A 21,134-nucleotide genomic window follows, 5' to 3' on the forward strand; every position below is an offset into this window, starting at 1 on the left:
CTCTTGTCCTTTAAACTTTCTTGGAATTATTCCCAGCTATTAATATGTGTTTGTAAATAAAAGCACTCAGACAAACCAGACTGTGATCTGCTCCTCCACACCTGCTGGTGGTGGGAGGGAAAAAGAGGCTGCAGGAGGGATGCTTGGGCGGCTCAGTTAATGGGTTAAGCGTCTGCCTTAGGCTCAGGTGGTGATCCGGCCCGGAGTCCTGGGATTCAGTCCCAGGTTGGACTCCCTGCTCTGCTTATCCCTCTCCCTCTGCTCCCTGCTCCTGGTTCTCCTTCTTGTTCTCTTGCATGCTCTATTTCAAATAAACAAAAATAATCCTTAAAAAAAGAGAGAGAGAGAGAGAGAGAGAGGCTGCAGAAGCAGTCAAGTGGAAAAGAGTAAGAAGGAAGGAACCTTCAGTATAACTCAGCTTTGATCTCCTCCCTCCCTTCCTTATTACTGCACCCATCACAGACTAGCTGAGTGTCCAGGTGAGTCAGGCCAGGTAATGAGCACTAGGGATCCTGTGATGAAAGAGACACTCTGGGCTCTTTAAGGAGCGCTGAGTTCAGAGGGAGAGAGACTGCCGCACAGGACATTTAAGCAGACACTGATAGTTTCTACAAAGGAAGTCACATGCAATGTGCTATCAGAGGAGAAAAAATGCTACCTGATAGGAATAAGGAAGGAGTCTTTCCAGAAAAGGTGAGGTTTAAAGCCTTGGCTGCAGTTTGTCAGGAGAGGAGGAGGAGGGAGGGAATTACAAGCAAAAGGAAAAGTTGCAGCAGAAGGCTGGAGGTCTGAAAGCCTGACTTCCTCAGAGTTCACAGAGGGACGGGTGAGCGCACAATGGAGTGCTGTGTGGGTGTCTGGGAGGAGGGAGGCGCTGAGTACAGACCAGAAAGGCCCATGTGGGCAAGCCATTTAAAAAAAGAAAACAGATGAAAAAAAAAAAAAGAAAGAAAGAAAACAGATGAAAAACAAACAGCAGCAGCACACACCCTTGTGTGCTGTGCTAAGGAATTTGGACTTCATTCTGAAGGCTATGGAGTGTCAGCGGAGGGTTGCTGGAGAACGACTGGGTCAGCTCCTGCCCAGTGCAGGGATCTGTGGTTCTAGGGAGTGGGAGGGAGTGTCCGACCCCCAGGGCACTGTGAGAACGGCTGGCTCCCTCCCTTCATCTAGCTCCCTGCTCAAGGGATACCTCCTACTCCTCAGCCCACCCCCACAAAAACAGCATGCCTGGCATTTTCTATTCCTTATCTGGTTTTAGTTTTCTTCATGATACTTCCTAAATACTTGACTTACCTGTTTGCTGTCTGCCCATTATTGCTGTCTCCCCACCACCTAGTCGGGTGACGGGCATACAGTAAGGGCACCTATCTTCTCAAATGAGCAAAGGGTAAGGCAAACCTGCCAAAGAACTTGGTCCAAAGAACTTGGGAACCCATAAAGCTCAGATGCTAGGAAGGGAAATTTGCAGTGACCAAGAGGCTCTGAGCACTCAGGAAAAGGGATGGTTCGGTAAGAAGCTCTAAGAGCTTCTTCAGAACGACAGACTTCCAGAGGAGATGGCAAATCCTCTCTCCTTTGATCCTTTTTGCTTTTCCCCCAGGGCTGGCCCTTTGTAATGGGAAGGCAGGACTTAGTATTCTAATTTAGGGATGTTGGAACCTAGATAAGGATCTCAATGGGGCAAGAGAATGAAGGAGGATCAGTTATGATACAGGGGTGAATTCATCAGCAAGGTTCCTAGATTTAGTATCTATCCTGGGAGGTAGTTTCCTGAGCCTCCACAGCCGCACATCTGTTGGAGGAGGCAGAGTCCGGAAACTTAACTTAGAATACTGGCTGATGGCTCAGGTCCCTAACTTTCTCGAGCCACACAGCTAAAAATCGAGGGAAACAGACAAATCTCAACTATCTGAAAACTAATGGACTTGTTTCGAGATCTTTTGAATTTGAGAACCAACCAATTTGTTCCAATTTCAGGCAACCAAAACCTGATATTATGGATATGCAAGGAAAATACAGTCGTGGTTCTATCGCCTGGCATATGGGGGATTATGAGAACGTCAATGAGAGAAATTCAAGAAGATCTGTCCTTGTCAGGCAGAGCACAACAGCGTTGCCAAGAGCTTCCAGATCACCTAAGTTGCCCAAGGTGCCAAGAAAGGAGGAGGTACCATCATTTGCTTTTCTGAATCATCACAGAAAACATCGAATTATTTTAAGATGAATTAGAGAACGCTATTTAGTAGTACTACTACTAATAACCAGTTTTATAGCTCCTTGTAACCTACCAGAACATTTTGGAATTAATACTGGATTTCCACAGTAATGTCCGTACTTTGGGTAGGTGGGTAGGTGGGTACTTTATAGCTGAAAAAAACAAGAGGTTGTAGAGTTCAGTCCTTACAACTACTTCATTGTCATATGAGTGAACCTGAGGAGAATGGCCATCTCCTTGATTTGCAAAAGCTGAGAAAGATCTCAGTGTGTGAAATGGAGGTAAATCTATAGCCATGTCAAAACTCTTGCAGACTCGTTAGCAGAGTAAGAGTATACTTGTTCAAGTGTTTCCCACTGCTATCTATGAAATCTTGAGCAGGTTGCATAATTTCCCTGTGTGGCTTTTTAATTTTTTTAATTTTTAATTTTCTTTAAAAGTGCATTTGATTTTCCACTCCATACTTTTAATGAGGGTTTTTTTTTTTAAAGAGAATTTACTTATTTGAGAGAGGAATAAATCACAAGTGGGGAGGGGAGGGCAGAAGCAGACTCTCGGCTCAGCAGGAAGCCGGATGCGGGGCTTTGGGCTTGATTCCAGGACCCTGGGATCGCAACCTGAGCCTAAGGCAAGATGCTTAACCAAGTGAGCCACACAGATGCCCCCCTTTATAGGTTTTTTATAAGTAAAATGGGGGATTAGTATTTGTACTAAATATCTGATAAAGTGATCATGAAAGTCGAGTAAAAAATGAATAAATATATGTGAATCAGTAACTATTTCCTAGGGTCTTTTAGCATAACCCCACAGCAAAATGCACTTTGTAGTCATTCTATATGAAGTATTACTAAGTTTCATGATAGAATGGGAAAGGGATAGCTTGGAATAATTCAGAGCTTCTTATATCCTACATGAGAGAGTCTCCTTGCTCCATCCAAAAATCTTGCCAACTCCCTAGAATATTGCTTGCCCTTTGTCACTAGAGATCTGATTCATTAGCAATTAATTACATCTATTTGAAACATTCTGTGAGGGAGCCTTGGAAGTCCTCCTTGGTAGGTCCTGACCCCAGGGACACTTTGTATTAAAAAAAAAAAGGGAGCAGTTCAGCTGCTAACATTCCTCTGTGGTCTGATTTTTGGACTGGGTCCAAATGAAATGATTTATTGCAATGGGTATGCAGGAGGCTTGGGCTAGTTTTTGTGTAAAGCTATCATAGGTTGAAAAATCTCAAATGCCTCCTTCTATCATTCGCTAAATCCAATTGAGATATTTTTGTGCATTAAAAAAAAACTGTAAAAAGACTTTCATTTTGGAATGATTTCAAATTTATAGAAGAGTTGCAAGAACAGTACAAAGTGAACTTTGAAGAGTCCATTGTTTATTTGCTTTAATGCTTTCTTTCTAAATGTGTATGTGTGCATATATACACATAAACACACACACATATTTGTTTTTCCAAATCATTTGAGGTTAAGTTGCAGACATGATTCTTCTTTAACCCTAAACATTTCAGAGTGTATTCCTAAGAACAAAGATGTTCTCTCATATAACTGCAGTACAATGATAAGATCCACAGTTTAACATTGATACAGTATTATTATCTATAGTTCATAATCAGATTTTAGTAATTGACCCAATAATGTCCTTTGTATTTTCTTCTCATCCAGGAGCCAATCTAGATTTTATACATTACGTCCTCATGTCTCTTCAGTCTCCTTCAATTTAGAACAGTTCCTCGGTCTTGGTCTTTTATAACACTGACATCTTTAAACAGTACAGACCAGTTCTGTAGAATATCTCTTAGTTTGGGTTTATCTGATGTTTTTCTCCCAAGTAGATTCAGGTTATATGTTTTTGGCAGGAATCTCAGCTAAGTCACATTATGTCATTCTCAATGCATCACATCAAAGAGGCACCTGATGTCAGTTTAACTCATTGTTGGGAAGCTTAATTGAGCACCTGGTCACATATTTTCCCTTCCAGAGATCGACAAAATACTATATTACCCCAAATAATCTCTCTTTTTTATGAACTAGGCTTTCTTCTAAATTTCTAGATACATGTTAGAAACTTGTTCCCTAAGTCCATTTCTTGGACCAGCCCACAGGATTTTTGTGAATGATACTTCAATATGTACTCAAGCCTGCCCCTCTGTAATAGAAGTTCTCTTCAGGGAAGATAACGTGAAGCAAGTGTTCTTTTATGTTCCAAAGCAAGTTACGAATAAAATGTGTGTAAAGCCTCCAACATACTGCTTTACACTGGCCCCCAACGAGTGGCTGCCATGACTATAACACTGTACATAGTGGGGATGTCAGCACATTTTCCGTTCTTATGCTGAAGGAATCCAAGCCACGCATGGACAGCAGCCTCAATAGAGTAGATTAAATAACTGTCAATGGTATTGGGGGCTTGAGGGAAATCCTTCTTCTCATGAAGGTAGATGGTTGAAAATGGGGATATTTCATATTCGCATTCTTGAGTTTGGACCTTTACTTATAACTCTAAGTTTGGAGCTTAATTACAACGTTTCTAAAAGTGCAATTTATGATATTTAACAGTATATATCATTCATGTATTCATTTATCCAAAATGAAATGCTCTCAAAGTTGGGCACATTTCTAAACTGCTTCTTCTACTATATTTCCCCAGTTTTTTATTTTTTTAATTTCAAGTTCTATCTGACAGTATATGTTATTTCCCTTCTTGACTTTTGGTTCAATTTTTTCCTCACATAAATAATAGCTACTTATGTGTTGTCAAATGTATGTTACATACGCTTTTAACACCATCCATTCCTATCTCATTTCTTGGCTTGCAGAACTCACTGCCCGCTTGTTATTCCAATACATGGACACAATCTCAGTGATGGGTACTTCCTTTCCCTAATCCATTCACTCACATCGAATCCAAAGGCAATAATTCTCAAATTTTAAAATGCATATCAATCACTTAGAAGTCAAATGGAGGCACAGATCCTGAATCAGTTGGGCTGGGAATCTGCATTTCCATGGAACTCCCAGGAAAAGCAGCTGTTGTTAGTCCAGACCCTGAGTGGCAAGGTGCTTGAGAATTTGATACTGAATTGCAGTTTGAGCTATGAACAGGACGAGCCTGGACCAAAGGGAGAGGGAGACGAGGAAGGATGGACAGCTGGGCAAAGGTAACACTAATGTAGTGCCTTTGGTTTAATCCAGCTGAATAATAGCATACAAAGAGCAGTATCTGGTGAGGAGGCTGGGAAAGAGGAACCAGCTGGGGCATTTGAGTGCCCAGTGCCAAGGGACTTGGATTTTACAGGGCTGGCTTTCAAACAGAAGTTTATAGTGTTAAGCTTTCATTCTGGAGGGGTTCAGACATCAGCCTGGAAGATTGATTAGATCTGTTTGATATGACAGGGAGACGAGTTTTGAGGCGTTTTGGTAACTCAGTTGAGAAATGAGGAATTAAAAGAAGGCAAGAGAAAGGAGAAAAGATGACGCATTTGAGATGCAGAGAAAGTAGACTCGACAGCTCTTTCTATGGGAACAGAAACGGAGGCCAAACTGCACTGCAGAGTTTGTGAGCCATGGGGGGCGTGGGGAGTGGGGGAGGCAGGGGCAACAAGTAGAGAATGAGTAGGAAGCAAAGAAGTGAGGGGGACCAGTAACCTCTCCAGAAAACACAGTTGTCGAAGGGAAGAGAGATTTGGGATCAAGATGAGGCAGGGAGACACAGGGCAAAACATGGGAGAAACAATTTCTGTCTATACTTAGAATAGAAAGTCTGTAGATTGAGCACTTACAGATGAGAAAAAGGAACAATAACTGATGTCTTGAGGTCCCCAGAAAGCAGAGGGAGACGTACAGCTCTAGGAATTAACATACAATGGCAGGGACTAATCTTTTACAGGAAAGGGGCATTTTCCTCCCACTCTGAATGAGTGTCATCTCCTTTCTTGCCATCCCAGAGGGTTATTTCTCACTCATGCTTTTCCTGTCCTCCCACATCTCCTTTGCCCCTCATATCCAGAGACTATTGTGACTTGCCTGTCAGCCAGTCAGACAGGAATCTGTGCCGTGTTAGAGATCTTTGCTTCGAAGTCTACTACTTATAGTCTGGTATGACAATATTCTGACTACCCAACTCCTTTTCGGGGGACATCCTATACATCATCTGACTGACAGCTGAAGTACCTGTTATCGGTCAAGGTTCTCCCAAGAAATAGAACCAAAAAGATGGACAGATAGACAGACTGATTGATTTTAAGGACTCACAATTTTGGAGTCTCGCAGATGCAAAATCTGCAGGGTAGGCCAACAGGCTGGAGAGTGACGTTGCAGCTCAAGTCCAAAGGCAGTCCAGAGGCAGAATTCCCTCTTCATTAGCGACATCAATCCCTTAAATCCTTCAAGTGTCTGGGTGAGGCCCACCCACATAATGGTGGGTAATCTGCTTTACTCCAAATCTACTCAGTTAAAGGTGAATATCGCAGATCCCTACGGTGGCCCGCAGGGCACGAGGGTGTGGGCTCTGGAGATGCCCCCCCCCCCCCCCCCCGCCTCCCGTTTCCAGGCGAGCTGCAGGATGAGAGCAGTCCTCGGGTTCCAAGAAAGCCTTGGGGCCAGAGCTGAGCATCGGCGACGAGAGCATTCCTCGCAGGCCACCAGGCAGAGCACGACCTGGGGCCCGGAGCGAACTAGGGCGGGGGTGGAAATGCCTGACTGTGCGCGGGTCTCTACGCCATCCACCTGCCCTCCCGCCTTGCGTCACTGAGCCCCTCCCCCTCTCCCTGGCTTCTATTTCTTTCCTGGGTCGGTTCTGCGCCAGGCCTGAGGTTAGCCGTGAGGACTGTGAGCCTAGCACCGCGCGGGCCCTCAGCCTACTGGACTCCTCAGGTCTGTGCCCCCTGCGGGGAGAGAAGCCTGCTCGCACAGCAGGCGAGCCAGAGGCACGGCGCTGCAGGCTTCGGTATCCATTTGGATCCTCAGGACCCTAGAGCAGCTTGAAGTTATTATCACCCTGACTTCACAGCTGTGATAAACGAGACCAGAGAGGCTGAGAAATTCTTCCAGTGTGTCCCACAGCTAGTAGGCAGCCGATCTGCGACCTTCACCCCATCCAAAGACACCACCTGTGCCTGGCGCACAAGCCTTGCTAACTGATGGAGTCTACCAGAATGGAGCCTTAAGAACAGGACGTAGACCTTGGAGGGGAGAAGTGTTGCTGGTCGGACACAGGGGTCTGCAGGAGAGAGGCCTATAACACGATGGTTTTGCTGAAGGCAGATAATATATGGTCCCGGCCTGACCCTGCTGTGGCTCTTGGCTGTGTGACTCTCCCGGGCCTCGGGCCTCGGCTTTCCCTCCCTCCTGTGGGGCAGGGGATGATCACTCTTTCACTTGTTCTTGGGGGAAGCACAGAGTTTAGCAGGACTCTAAGGTTACTTTCCTGACGGGTTAGCTCTGAAGCCCTCTGTGGCTATCAATGCCTGGCAGGAGTCGGTCCTCAAGTAGCAAACACTCCAGAGAAACAGCGTTTTTGTCAATCACTTCCCTGAACCTCCATCTCCTCGCTGAAAACCGGGTCCTGATAAAACCTAACATGGCCCGGGGTGGGGTGGGGGAATGCCTGGGGACTCAGTAGGTTAAGTGTCTGCCTTCAGTTCAGGTCATGATCTCACGGTCCTGGAATTGAAACCCCTGTTGGGCTCCCTGCTCAGCTGGGAGTCTGCTGCTTCTTGTCCCTCTGCTACTCCCCCTGCTTGTGCTCTCTCCTTTCTCTGTCAAACAAAATCTTTAGAAAAAAAAAAACCTAACATGGGGCCCATTTTGAGCAACCTCCTTTCCCACCCCCACCTGAGGTGCCCCTCTGTCTTCCAACCTGGTTTTGAGTTCCTCCGTAGCTGCCATAGGCACTGACGTTATTATAGGTGCTTTATCTGTAACCCTGCACCTCCCCCACCCCCTCAGCTACCAGGAAGACCCCACTTGGACTGCTTTTTCCACTTCTGTCCTGTGCATTTCAACCAGTGCCTAGCATCTAAATATTTGTTGAATGCTAAGGGAATGGATAAGGATTAAAGGAGGTGATGTATCAATCGAGCTTAAAAAATTAAAAAAATATATTAATCACATCTAAAATATCCTCACAGCAACTTCCACATTCATGTTCGATCCGAATATCTGGGTACCATGACCTGACCAAGTTGACATGTAAACTGAGCTATCACGGTACCTATCTCATTCAGATGTGAGTTTAATCCTCATGTATAAAGCTCCTGACAAAACTGTCCCTGCACCACAGAACCAAAAAGCAATGTGATGTGTGTGTGTTTAAGTTCTTTATCAATACAATACTTTTAAAGTTGCTTGAGGGAATATAGAAAACACTTTTGAAATTTTCATTTAATCCAAAAGGAGTTGGAAATACCGAAGGTTACTTCTCCCTATAGTCTTTGAGATGACATAATTCAGTATGGCATTATATATGTTTCAAAAGTTCTACTTAAAAGCATTTTTTTTCCTGAGACTATATATATGGATGATCTCATCCTTTACATAGCAAATATTATATAATGTCCTTTACTTTCCTAAAATAAAATTCATAAGGAATATAACCTCCTTACACACATAATTTATAATAAACCAACATAATGCCCTAGATGTACTATTTAAAAAGTAACATTAAAATATATTTTAATAAGGAGACATTGAAACACTAGCTTAAAATAGAAAATATAATGAAGCAGGCAGAGGCTTGCATCTATATGTAGTCTCCACAAATGCTACAATTACAAGTAAAGATGGATATACAAATGACTCAAATTCATTAATACAGTAGCTGTTGTTAATGTTGTTTTCCAAGTTTATGTTAATTCTTGTAAAAACCCTGAATCTTACAAAGTAAAATCTTCCCTCAATTTATACAATGGTGGCATTCCTGGAAAATTCAGCATATATCAAAATCATGTGAAAAACACATTGGGCTTTTATGTAAAGCAGAATTAAATTCTTAGCTTAGATAATTATATACAGCTTTTTCACCCACATGGATGCCCAGCAGAACATTTAAAAGTCATGCAGGAGGGGGGACAATTCCTCACTCTGTGGGGGTGTCCCATACATTCCAAGACATTTCTCTTACCATCCTCAGCCCCCATCCTCTATGTGCCAGTGACTCTCACCCACCATTATGCTAACCAAAAATGTCCCTACACTTCCAAAACAACCCTGCTGAAAATCACTGACATATATAACTACTCATTTCAGCATGAATTAATGGAAATGAGACCTCTAAGTTTTTAAGAGCTAAGATTAAATGAAACAAGTCACATGCAGTACTGAGATCTTCAAGATAAATTCAAAAGGTTTATTGCACCAAATGCCACAGAAAAATGGATCAAAATAATACAAGAACAAATTTTAAGAAAAAATTTCTATACATTGACATTGATATCTATTTACCTGATCAAAAATATAAAGTCCTATCAATTTGTCTTCTGGAGCGTCAATAATAACAAATCCCAGAATTTTCTCTTTTTAAACATCACTTAAATTTAAACATATTGCAATCTTGCTCCGAAGATATATGGTCACCAAAATTTTGACATTTAAAAATTAACACTCAGAGGGGGCTGCTTGATTTAGGTAAATATTATATTAAAATATCCCTTTCCCCCACAGCACAATAAAAAACAAATGGTTCACATTTACCAAGAGAAGCTAAAGAATTTTTCAATTTAATGGTGAAAGTATGCATCAACAAAATACTTTCAAAAGTACATATTAGTGGGAAAATCCAGACATTTAAAAGAATTTTAGGGTCACTTTATATTCTTTATTTTTATGTACAACCAACTCTAATGAATAACCTAAAAAGCTACCAACTAAATTTTTTATAAAATCTCAGGACCTAATTATAAGAGCCTAAACAACAGTTTAGTATCACTTAGCAAGCGGGGACTTTCCTCCCTCCAAAAAAGTTCCTTTTGAAAAATATGGTAAGTTTAAAAAGTTGTGATGTGTAAACGGCAGTTCCATGGGATGTGAAAAGATTATAGTTACTTTTATTAAAAAACAGCACACTTCAGAAAAATGGATTGAAGCCTGTACAAAAAGCTATTTAACACTGATAAAAATAAAATACTTTGGAATTATGCACAAGTATGGAAGCTACATTTTAAATTTTCATTGTCATGTTTAAACATACACAATTATCTTTACATTCATATCACTCGTCAATCTATTAAAAATAAAACTGCAACATGCTAGAAAGAGGTCCATCACAGTAACATTTACACACTTCTGCTCTGTCATGCCTCACTAGCTTGCTTAAAAAAGCAAGATGCTACAAAAGTTACACTCAACAGGTAAGACTTAAAAGTTGAAGAAACCCTAAAGGTGGAATCCTGTCAACTGAGGTAGTTTTCTCTTTTTTTTTTTTTGTTTTGTTTTGTTTTTTTCATTTTAATTTTTTTCTTGAGGTGGGCATTGGGAGAGGGCGGGATCCCTTTCTTGCCTCTTGGGCTACGACAGAATGAAGCCACCGGGTGGTGTGTGTGGGTGTATTTGAACGCAATTCCATGAGATTTTTTTTTTTTCTTTTCCACTTTCAGGAAGAGGTTGAATTTTAAGACAAAACTTGAGTGTTATTTAAAGGAGGATTATAAAAGAGCAGCAACATTCCTGGTCTGTTTTTGTAGGCAACAGATGTGAGGATTAGGTTCCGACTAGAATCCTGAGTGTCACTGAGACAACCCCCACATGTGACCCACCTGTAGTTTTCCAATAGACGTTTTTCCGAGAGAGAGTTTTAGAACAGTAGATTAAGAGGCAAATTAAATTTTCTCAGGCTTTGAGAGGACTGGGCTAAATTTTTATGTGTGGAGTTTAGAATTAGCCATTTAAACTCAATTTCCCCCTACATGGGTCTAATTTTTAACATGCTGCTATGCATACACATTTTGAATGAAACTAGTTTTGTTTCTAGTTATTTTCTATGAATCCCTGGAAAATGGTGAATGAGGGAAAGTGCTCAAAACATGTAAACAAGGAAAGGGGAAAGAGAGATGAAGGGAATGGTCTACACCGGTACAGATGGGAATGCTGTAACATCAGCTATCATAATTTATTCACACATAACGAGAAACAAACGATGAGTGAGCCGAGCCAGAGGTGAGGTTCATTCTCTGTTTACCACACCAGCAAGCAGTGATGTCACGGAACTGGAGACTTAAAAACACCAAACTCAGATGTTAGAGGAAATAAGATAAACATAAAAAAGGACAGAAAACTTCAATCCTGTAAAAGAAAGACGTAAAATAAAAAGCAAAGCTCTTAAGAGCCTTAATGCACCCACCTACAGTTCACATCATAGAGAGAGAGCGAGAGAGGGGAAGGCAGCAGTTCTGACCTATTCCTTAAGAATTATTACACCTATTTTTCTCCATTGGTACTGCTGCTATACTCTTTCAAACAATTAACTTGCATTTGTAAAAGAATAGACAAATTTATGTAACTTGGGTGTTTAGAATCAGGATTTTATCAAATAAAAAACCTGAAGTCATTCTAACCCCTAAAAGGGAAGTTACTTCATAATCTTAGGTACAAAAGGGTACATGAGAAGGACCAGAATTAATTTCTACAACAGTGAAAGGAAATCAGAGCCTGGTTATAATCAATTGTATTCAAGATCTTCGAGGGGCTAACAATGTTCTGATGTGTGAGATTAGCGCCTGTCTTTTCACAATCCAGTTTTGAAAAGTCTTTTTCTTTACCCTGGACGTCAGTATGTGGTCTGACATGGCCAGAGTTCATGGCCAGTAAACCAAGTAAAGTTTCTTTTACATTAAGGTTTTTGAAAAAGTGAACCATGCTAATAAACAATCTTTCATTTTGGCAGATTTTATCATGGGTTGAGTTAATTTCTGGAGAGGTGTTTTGCAAAGGACATAGGGGTTAGAAGGCACAGAGATGATAATGTAACAACAGATCATTTATGGATTGTTGGTAGATGTACAAACCAATTTCTTTCATTAGTCGTCCTGAACTGTTGCAGGTTCATTTCCTGCCAGGCCCGCTGTGCCTCTGCAAGTACAAACAGTCGTTTGTATTAACTATTGTGGAAGAAAGTGGCTTCGGCTGGAAGAATTTAGCAAGAGAAACACTCTTGAGCTTATAGAAATAACTTTGGTAAATGGCCTCTCTTAAAAAGGCTGCTGAAAGCTCTAAAGTATGAGGATAAAACATATGGTATCAGACTGTGCACTCTGCTGCTCTGAACTACATCTTGATGAGATTAAGATGCTACATTGGTTCCTGGGTTTATTGCACCAACAGTCCATCTCTAACCTACCTGTGGCTGCATCTGCAACAAGGTAAACTCCAAGATGTGGAAAGAGTGGGTCCCTAAAGCACCCTCTGCTCAACGGTCGATCCTCTTTCCTGTTTTCTGCCAGGCAGTAATGCCTACAGCCACCGGAGCGGAAGATGGTACAATGTGGCTTGCTTGCTTTCACCTTCTGTAAGAAGCAAACTCTGCCCTGGACTCCAAATCCCTTGCTCTGACTGTCTTCTTAGGACAGCAAATGAAGTGTTCTCCACTTTGGAGAGCTCATGCTTAAACTCTGAAATGTTGTCCTACTGGAATGGTATGTCCGCTGGTTCCCTTGTCATTCTGCCCAAACATACAAGGTGATCTGTACCAGCAGCTTAGTGTTTACTGTAGTGTTTATATTTCCTCCTACCAAAAAGGTCACTCTCTCTGTTGATTCATGGGTAACAAAAGGCCAAAGAGTATTCACGAAAAACACAAATGATATAATGTCAAGTAAACCTAAGTCGTCCAACGAAGCATCCGCTTGAAAGCAAGAAAACAAAACAAAACAAAGCGGTGGAATGACTGTTTCTGTTTGCTCTTCTCATGCTTTTGACGTCACAGAGAGCTTACTCCTTTCATCTTCGGTTGAGAATCTGATTTTTTTTTTCTTCCAAGGAAGAACCGTCCTGAGCTTTAGCTTATAAGAGTATTTGCGCGACGTAAGGAGAATGAGTACTGGCAATAGCAGTCAACAGAGGCAGGTCGTTGGATTCAATCCTGAATAGTGAAAAAAGAAAAGAATATTAAAATAGCATGATTTTACAGGAAAGTATAACTGCTAGGTACCAAGCTTGCCAGATCCTTGCTTAAAACTATGACAAAGAGGTGGAAAGATGCTAAAACTGTTCTTTTAACACAATCTCCCAGTGACCGCCGCCTGACGATGCAGAGAAGGATGCAGGTGTGGTGTGTGTGTGTTTGTGTGTGTGTGTGTGTGTGTGTGTGTGTGTTGAGGGGGTACACAAAGCTGCTCTTCCCACAGCTGGAGTCACCCAGATGAAGCCCAGAACGTTTCTATATTCCTCGACAACGTCATTGCGTTGTACTCTAATGTCTTCTCCAGTATCTCTTCATTCTTCCAGTCAGCACTCTGGAACACATACTGAAATTCTGCACCTAGGCTAGACTCAGGCTTAGGAAAATGATGAAGGTGGGAGTTTTTTCCATAAACTTGGGAATTTGTTCAACAGGTTAGACAATTTAGATCCTCACTAAGCATCTGAGCTACAAGATTCTGAGAGCAAAGTGACACTAATAGATACTCAGTCAAGAGAATCATAGCATCAAAGGGACGCGGCTTTGGCTGCCTCTTACAGCAGAGGCGGATATAGCGTGGTCACTGGCTCAACACTGCCAAATGTCCTGAAAAAAATTAGGACTGCCTCAGTCCGTGGAATATGTCCTATTTTTTTTTCCCTTGAATTCCAAAAATGAAAATTCAAAAATAAAATTTAAAAAGGTAGCTGGCATTACTTCATGGGACTTTCTATGCTTTCTCCAGTAATGCTGCCTACAGATCTCCTTTCAGGGTAGATAAGAAGTTCTTTAGTACCTTTTGTGCTGCTGGTTCTGACTAGGAGAGGAAGGGGCAAAAGTGAGGCTGGGTGTGACCCTCACTAATAATGTACCAAGAGGACTGAGAAACGAGGAAGGTGTATAAATCCTCAAGATCCTTCTAACAGTGTTGATGGACACTTGCCAGTCAGGGGCAATGGAAAACCTGGTGAGGCAGGACTCAAGGCTGAGGCTGGTAGAGATGTGAGCAACAACTAACAACAACAGCAACAAATACACATTGCAAGTTAACTGCAAAAGCAAATGCCTCAAAAGGGAAAAACATTTTTTTGAATAAAGTATGGGGAAAAAAAAATGTATGACAGGAAATGCCAAGAGCCAAACAATACAGTAAGTCATATCCTGGGTGTGAAAGATGAAAAGTCTGACAAGAATGCAAAGGCCCGAGTCTTGAAATAATATTTTGATTAGCAGGCTTGATAAAGAATTTCAAGGTTGACACTATATACACAATATTTTCTTGCCCCAAATTAGGGGAGTCATCATCACAGGGAAGGGGGTCAATTCCCCATGGGCACAATGTCTTTTTGTTAGTTCTCTGTTGAAACATTAAGCAGAGAGTAACACAAGTCAGAATTTCTTCTCTAAGAGAAGGTATGGCCAAGCCCCAACCCTCTGGAAGATGACCTACACTGTCAATCACATGAGCACATCTCCCTTCCCAAGGGGCTTCTAATGAAGGAGGGGAAAGTACAGTCACCCAGTGGACATGTAGGTGGCCCCTGAGAGTCCAGAAAGCCTTTCTTGCCTCCTCCAGGGAGCAAAATATAAACCCAAGCTCTGCTGCATGTCTGACGGGTTGCGCCTTTGACATCTTACCGAAATGACTAGAAATGGGCAGGCAGAAAGGGATTAAATTTTTCACTTTCAAGCATAAAATAATCCAGGGAGGAGACTAACATAGACTACCACTAGCTTAGCACTCTGCATTTGTTTGCAGGTATGAAACTCCAGTATCAGAGATACGAAGAAGGAAAGCAGCAGAGGCACAAATCTCATGAACCCCACACATTTCAAGGGGGCACCAGGCCCACGGGTTCTGGGTGAGACAGGCTAAGTGGGTCAGTCAGTGGGTGCAGTGATAGGGTCAGCCCTATCACGGGGGAAACAGTGGCACTTCACAGCACTCACCCCAGTACGACACCTAATTCTTTCACATGGACTCGTGTGTGTCCACGAAGATATTCAGACAGCATCTTACTCTTCAGGTACATCTCCTGTAGTCTATCTTCAAGATGCATGATGCACTGCGAAGCCAGTAACATTCACAATGAGGGCTGGAATTCAAGTCTCTGCCAACGGTCTAAGAGCTGGAATGCTCTTAATTCATTTCTAAGCACACAGCTATAATTGCATTCCTTCCCAGTACACTTGAAAATTATAAACCACATCAAACCACTGGTAGGTAGAAGAAAAGGTTTTTTATAAAACAACAGTTTACTTTTTCTAATGACTATTAAGATTTTCATACATATATGCTAGTCTTTTTTAAAAAGCATTTTTAACAGGGCGCCTGGGTAGCTCAGTTGGTTAAGCCTGCCTTTGGCTCAGGTCATGATCTCAGGTCCCGGATCTAGCTCCGCATCAGATTCCCCACTCAGCAGGGAGCCTTCTTCTCCCTCTCCCTCTGTCTGCTGCTCCCCCTGCTTGTGCCCTTTCTCTCTCTCTCTCTGTCAAATGAATAATAAAAAAATCTTTAAAAAAAGCACTTTTAACATAGCTGAAATCATTCTGTAAATGCAATTATTTCCTACTTTTTAAAAACCTTGTAATAATCCTTTCCCCATGTTATTAATAAATCTTTATCAATGTAATTTTTATCATTAAATACTTTTTGAGAATGTGAATTACCATTATTTATGTATCCACATGGCAATCTGAGATTTTGCTACTATAAATAACTTTTTAAAGAATATCTTTGTTGTTTTCCTATAGCTCACATTATTTTGGCGAAATGCATCCTCAACAGTAGAGTAAATGGAACAAGGTTACTTTAAATCTTCATTTCTCTCAAGAGTATATTTTAACTAGGTCTTTAATAACAATAAAGAAAAGGCAATTATTCTCAGGACATCTCTACCCTTGGAATTATGTCCAACTTCATTTTTTAGAGAATAGCAACCATCTGTGTCTTTCACCAGAGGCAAATGCTTTTGCATTTGGCAGGCAGAGCCATCCAAGCATCTTCAGTAAGACACCTGATGGCTTTGGCAAGGGTAATTCCATCATACATAATTTTCTTCTAGACCATTACGCCTGTTATTTTCAAGGTAAAAAGATTAACAGATGCATTTGAAAATGTTGATCTTGACCATCTGGGCTGATCAGTGACATGAAAAAAGTATCTATTCAAGAGGCAATCTTTTCAGTTTTTCATTGGCTTAAATTCTTAAATGCACTCTGTTGAGTGGATGAAAAAACTGGTAAGTGACTAAGAGCAATAATCAAAGCAAGGAGGATTTTACCAATTTTCATGAAAATGTTCCTCCAAGTAAACAGAGTTAAGTGGTAAAAGGATCTCCTGCTAAGTTTCAGTTCCTTATGAAGTAAATACAAGGTTTTTAATAAGAGTGTTATAAAATATTAAAAAGAACTTTCATATTACATGGCATCCTTTGTTTTAAATGGTTAATTTATGGTGTTTTCATCATCCCCATGGACACTGTATGTTGTAATGTGGAAATAAAGAGAACACTGGTCTATATGGAACTTGAAATCAAATTATTCAGAATTTTTTAATAAAAGGTTTGATTATCAAATTGAACTGCTTTGTGTTCTGCCCTTCCCTTCCTGGCATTTTATTCCCGAGATGGATTTCTTCAATTTTTAACTTCTGAAATTTTAAATAGCCACTTTCTCCTTTTGAAAATACTAAAGGTTCTAATAGTCATTTAGTCGTGTTTCATTCAAGTGATTTTTTAAGGAGAATTTTAAACCGCAGACGAAATTTTCTTTGACCTCGGTTTTGTCAGGTTAAATAAGTCATTCACAGTATTAAGTGGCCAAACATACTTCTGTCAAAACGAAGTAAAAAGAATTAGCTATAGAAATTTACTGCCTGGATAACTAAGATGTCAAATGTAGCTATGTCATAAGACTTATGTATCACAGAATAAAATATGAAAGTTTGGCAAATTTTATAATAGTAAAAAATAATAAAATCGAATGTATCTGTCTTTCCTTATAGAAAAAGAGAGTTCAGACTCTACATCAGCGCGATGCAGCTTGCTACTAGGAAGAAAAAGTGCCTGCAAATATAGAACAAAAGTAAGATCATCATAACCCATAAGTGCTTCTCACATTACCCCCTTGGGACAGAGGTCCTGCAAGAGTATGCTTCAGTCTAAACCCCAAATAAATAAAAGATTTTGGTGAAAAGCTGTTGTCAGTCTTTACAGCCAGTAAAATTATTTCATGAAACTAACTATTAGCAATCACTCTAATAGTAGCTGTTTCCTGAGAACTCATGACATGTAATGCATTCCAAGTGCTTTACCTGAATCATCTAATTTCATTTTCATAACCATCTGAGATAAGCTACATCATCTCCTCAGCTTTACAGATGTAGAAACTGAGAATTTGAGAAGTCACACAGAAAGTAGTAGAGCTTGGATTTGACCCTAGACTACTGGACTCTAAAGGCCACACACGGGCCATTGCTGTGTACACTGGCTGTTGGAGTGTCTCATATTGGCAGAGTGCTTTGCCAGTTTTTTAAAAAGCAGTATCTCAGACCTAATTTTCAAAGGATTCTCACAACATGCTTGTTGAATGGGTACTATCTTCGTTTTACAAGTGAGAAAGCTGAGGTTCAGAGATGCTCAGGACCACCCACCATCACACAACTCACTGATGGCAAAGCCTATACTTCAACCCAGTTGCACTGAGGGGGTCTCCCTATCGTGACACACTTCCACAACTTAGATGACAACTACACAGTATTTCAAAGCACCTTCCTGAAGACCACAGAAGTCTTGACTTTCTGAGGAATGTGGGAAAATTACCTCAGGAAAATTATCACTCCATTTGCAATTAGTGTAGGTAATTAATATTCTGGTTCCTCCTTTGTTATTAAATAGCTCTGTATCTGTTGTGGAGGCCAGAAGGGAGGTTATGGATACCCTGGTCTGGGGGTATACTACAGAGGGCAACTGAGTGCAGGAGGGAATGAGCGGAGAAGGGCACTCTCTCACCTAGCGCAAATCCCCGAGGTCGGACAGCTCACTTAGCTTCTCCTAGCTATCTGCCCTTGAGCCTCTCTTCCACTTTTGAGACCTCTCTCCCTCCCTCTCAAAATATATTTTCTCTCAATCTCTCTGTACACACACACACACACACACACACACACACACACTATATTGAAAAGTATCTGTTTTATATATTCATTCCAATGCCGGGGGTGGGGGTAGAGCGGTTAATCATTTCCTAGGAGTTTACAGGTTCTATTTGCTGTGTTTAATATAATGTGATGAAGTCAATTTAAAACCCGATTTGAAAAGGAACAACTGATACCATCTTCTATGGGTATAATACTTCAAAACTGTCTTTATACAAATATATTCCATTTTATCTTTAACAATATTACAGGAACAGTCCCTAAACAAAAGGAACTAGGATCCCTTCAGAAACTCACTTGCTTTATGTTGGTCCGATAAAGGAGAACTAATGAGTTCTCCAAAGGAAGATTTTAAATTTCCTTTTATGTCTGATCCCTTCCCCCAAACCTTTTTTCTTTTACCATATACCTTATTCAAAAAGACTTCCATGTCACTGCGTGTTGTTTCGTGGACGAGCTATTGTTACTGAAATCTATCCCATTGGCCGGTGTTCTGTTGCATGTTCTATTTTTAGTTATGCTAATGTCCAATCATACTAAAAACAAAACATGTGGGTCTGTGATTTTATAATCAAAGTACTAGTAGAAGTGCTGTAACTATCTTTCTTTGGTGATATGAGAACAAATACTTACAAAATCAGCAGGGAGGTGAAGCTTGTAGAGCTGTAAAATGGAGTGAAGCAAACTGGACACCTGACTCGAGACCAAGACATCCTGGCCCAGTTTCATGCTGTCCGTCACCTTCCTCTGACTTGTGGCTACCTGGACACTCCACTTGTCCGTGTCTGCGATAATACAGACTGCTTCAGCGATTGGCTCGTCGAGCACTGGATGCTGGAAGACAAACACAGGGGGTCAACTCTCCACAGCACTGCCAAGTGGCACTCAGAATGTCCAGAATGTTTCTGTAATTTAACATTACCCTAACAGTTCATAAGCTGCCAGCAGGAGCTACAGAAATTGCGAGTGTTACAGGGACTAAAATAGGAGTGTCATCAAATTGTCATTTGAAATTCATGTGATAAAAATTGCATTTAAGTGGTATTTTTTTCCTTCCGCCCAGGAAGTACACTATAAATGTTGTTAATGTTCACAGAAAAGTGAAAAGATACATGCCCTCCCTACATTCCAGGATAGTAAAATTCCTTTTGAAAGACTGCACTCTCCTTTTAAAATGGAGAAAATTAGAATAAGCTGTAGGATTCTATTGCCATTTCTCCAAAACAAGCTTAGTCTGAGCAACTTAATATTCCCTTAAAGTTATAGCTTTAATCACTGAGCACTATTTACTTAGTGACCATGTGTTACATACATAAATCAACTCTAAACAACCAACTAAAATCAGATGGGGGACTAATTTATCTAGAGGAGTCCAAAAGGTCAAACGATGGCTACTGAGGAGTAATTTAAAATACAAAATTCTCAGTAACTCTGTAGTTACAGATAGAGCAGGTTGAGCACCAGTGAATTGTGACATAGGGCAAACGGGGTAAACACTGACGGGATCAAGAAAAAGGCCTTAAAAAACAAACAAACAAACAAACAAACAAATATTAATGTCCTCAAACTGATCCAAGTGTAACTACTTTATCACCAGCACCTGGAATAAGGGCACTGTGGCTCACTGGGGAGGTCATGGATGGAGGATTCTCCAAACATGAGTTACTTTAGAAGGCTGCAGATCCAGATATGATAACAAAAAGGGACAGAGATGTTGGCTCAATTATTTGAAAAGGAGAAACTTAATGGGTATAAGAAATGTTAAAAAAAAAAATCAAACGTGAAAAATGAGAATGAGTCATTTTTAAGTCACTGGATCAAAGAGAAAAGACTCAAGACAAAGGGGTCAAGGGCTGAGACAAACCGTGGGGAATCTGTGAGCCTGTTCCTTGAAGGAGGGACCTGAATCTTTTCTGCCTGAATTCTTAGCTCCTAGCACAGGACCTGGCATTTGAAAAATGTTACTAAATTAAAATGAGACAGGTTAAGTACAAGCAAATGACAGAGATGATGAGCACCCTGCATTCCCTAACACAGCATAGTATTGCTGACTTCTATGTTTGCAGATTCTAGAACAGAGAAGAACCAGCCAAACATTTACAGAAGAGTACCTTAAAAGAAATACCTGAAGCATGAGACACAGTCTCAGACTACTACATAGCTAACACATAACTCCCTGAATATATCCTCGGGGCAAACCCAATGTCTCCATCTAACCATGTCATTTAGTAGCTACTTACTTGTTTACTGAAGAATAAACACTCTTTTTTCTTTAAATAACGATTTAACCGTGTCTGCTGGGGGAGCAGCAGACAGAGTGAGAGGAGAAAAGAAGGCTGGATCCCAGGACCCTGGAATCATGACCTGAGCTGAAGGCAGATGCTTAACTGACTGAGCCACCCAGGCGCCCCAAGAACAAACACTTTCTAAAAGAAGATGGAAGTAAAGGAAAATGTAAATTAGTCAAGGCAAAAAAAGATATAAAAATATCATGAGCAACTACTTTAGTTACAATTTAAGGGGTGCCGGGGCTACTGGTAGTCCATCCCTGACCTGGTCTAAACTTCTACGGGGTCAGAGAGTTGAAGCTCAATTAAGTTCCAATGATTCTGGAGATTTCTAACGTATATCTTTGCAAAGAAA

The 21,134-nt window shown here is 40.9% G+C and overlaps 2 protein-coding genes across 2 annotated transcripts in view; one reads left to right on the forward strand and one right to left on the reverse strand.

Moving 5' to 3' along the window:
• Positions 1-6,976, forward strand: part of SPMIP2 (sperm microtubule inner protein 2) — a gene marked incomplete at both ends in the record, with an annotated part of 85,489 nt that extends 78,513 nt beyond the window's left edge. Inside the window, 2 exons of the mRNA XM_080796325.1 lie at positions 1,981-2,170; positions 6,677-6,976. Coding sequence (XP_080652451.1) covers positions 1,981-2,170; positions 6,677-6,976 — 490 coding nt within the window. The remainder of the gene's footprint in view (positions 1-1,980; positions 2,171-6,676) is intronic.
• Positions 6,977-10,682: 3,706 nt separating this feature from the next.
• The window catches only part of FNIP2 (folliculin interacting protein 2), a 137,161-nt gene continuing 126,709 nt past the window's right edge, over positions 10,683-21,134 (reverse strand). The window contains exons 16-18 of the mRNA XM_080797492.1: positions 19,125-19,325; positions 15,287-15,402; positions 10,683-13,297 (exon numbers count right to left, since the gene is read on the reverse strand). Coding sequence (XP_080653618.1) covers positions 13,219-13,297; positions 15,287-15,402; positions 19,125-19,325 — 396 coding nt within the window. The 3' untranslated portion in view covers positions 10,683-13,218. The remainder of the gene's footprint in view (positions 13,298-15,286; positions 15,403-19,124; positions 19,326-21,134) is intronic.

This window comes from Martes martes, assembly GCF_963455335.1.
Source record: "Martes martes genome assembly, chromosome: 2".
In the NCBI taxonomy this organism is placed as follows: domain Eukaryota; kingdom Metazoa; phylum Chordata; class Mammalia; order Carnivora; family Mustelidae; genus Martes; species Martes martes.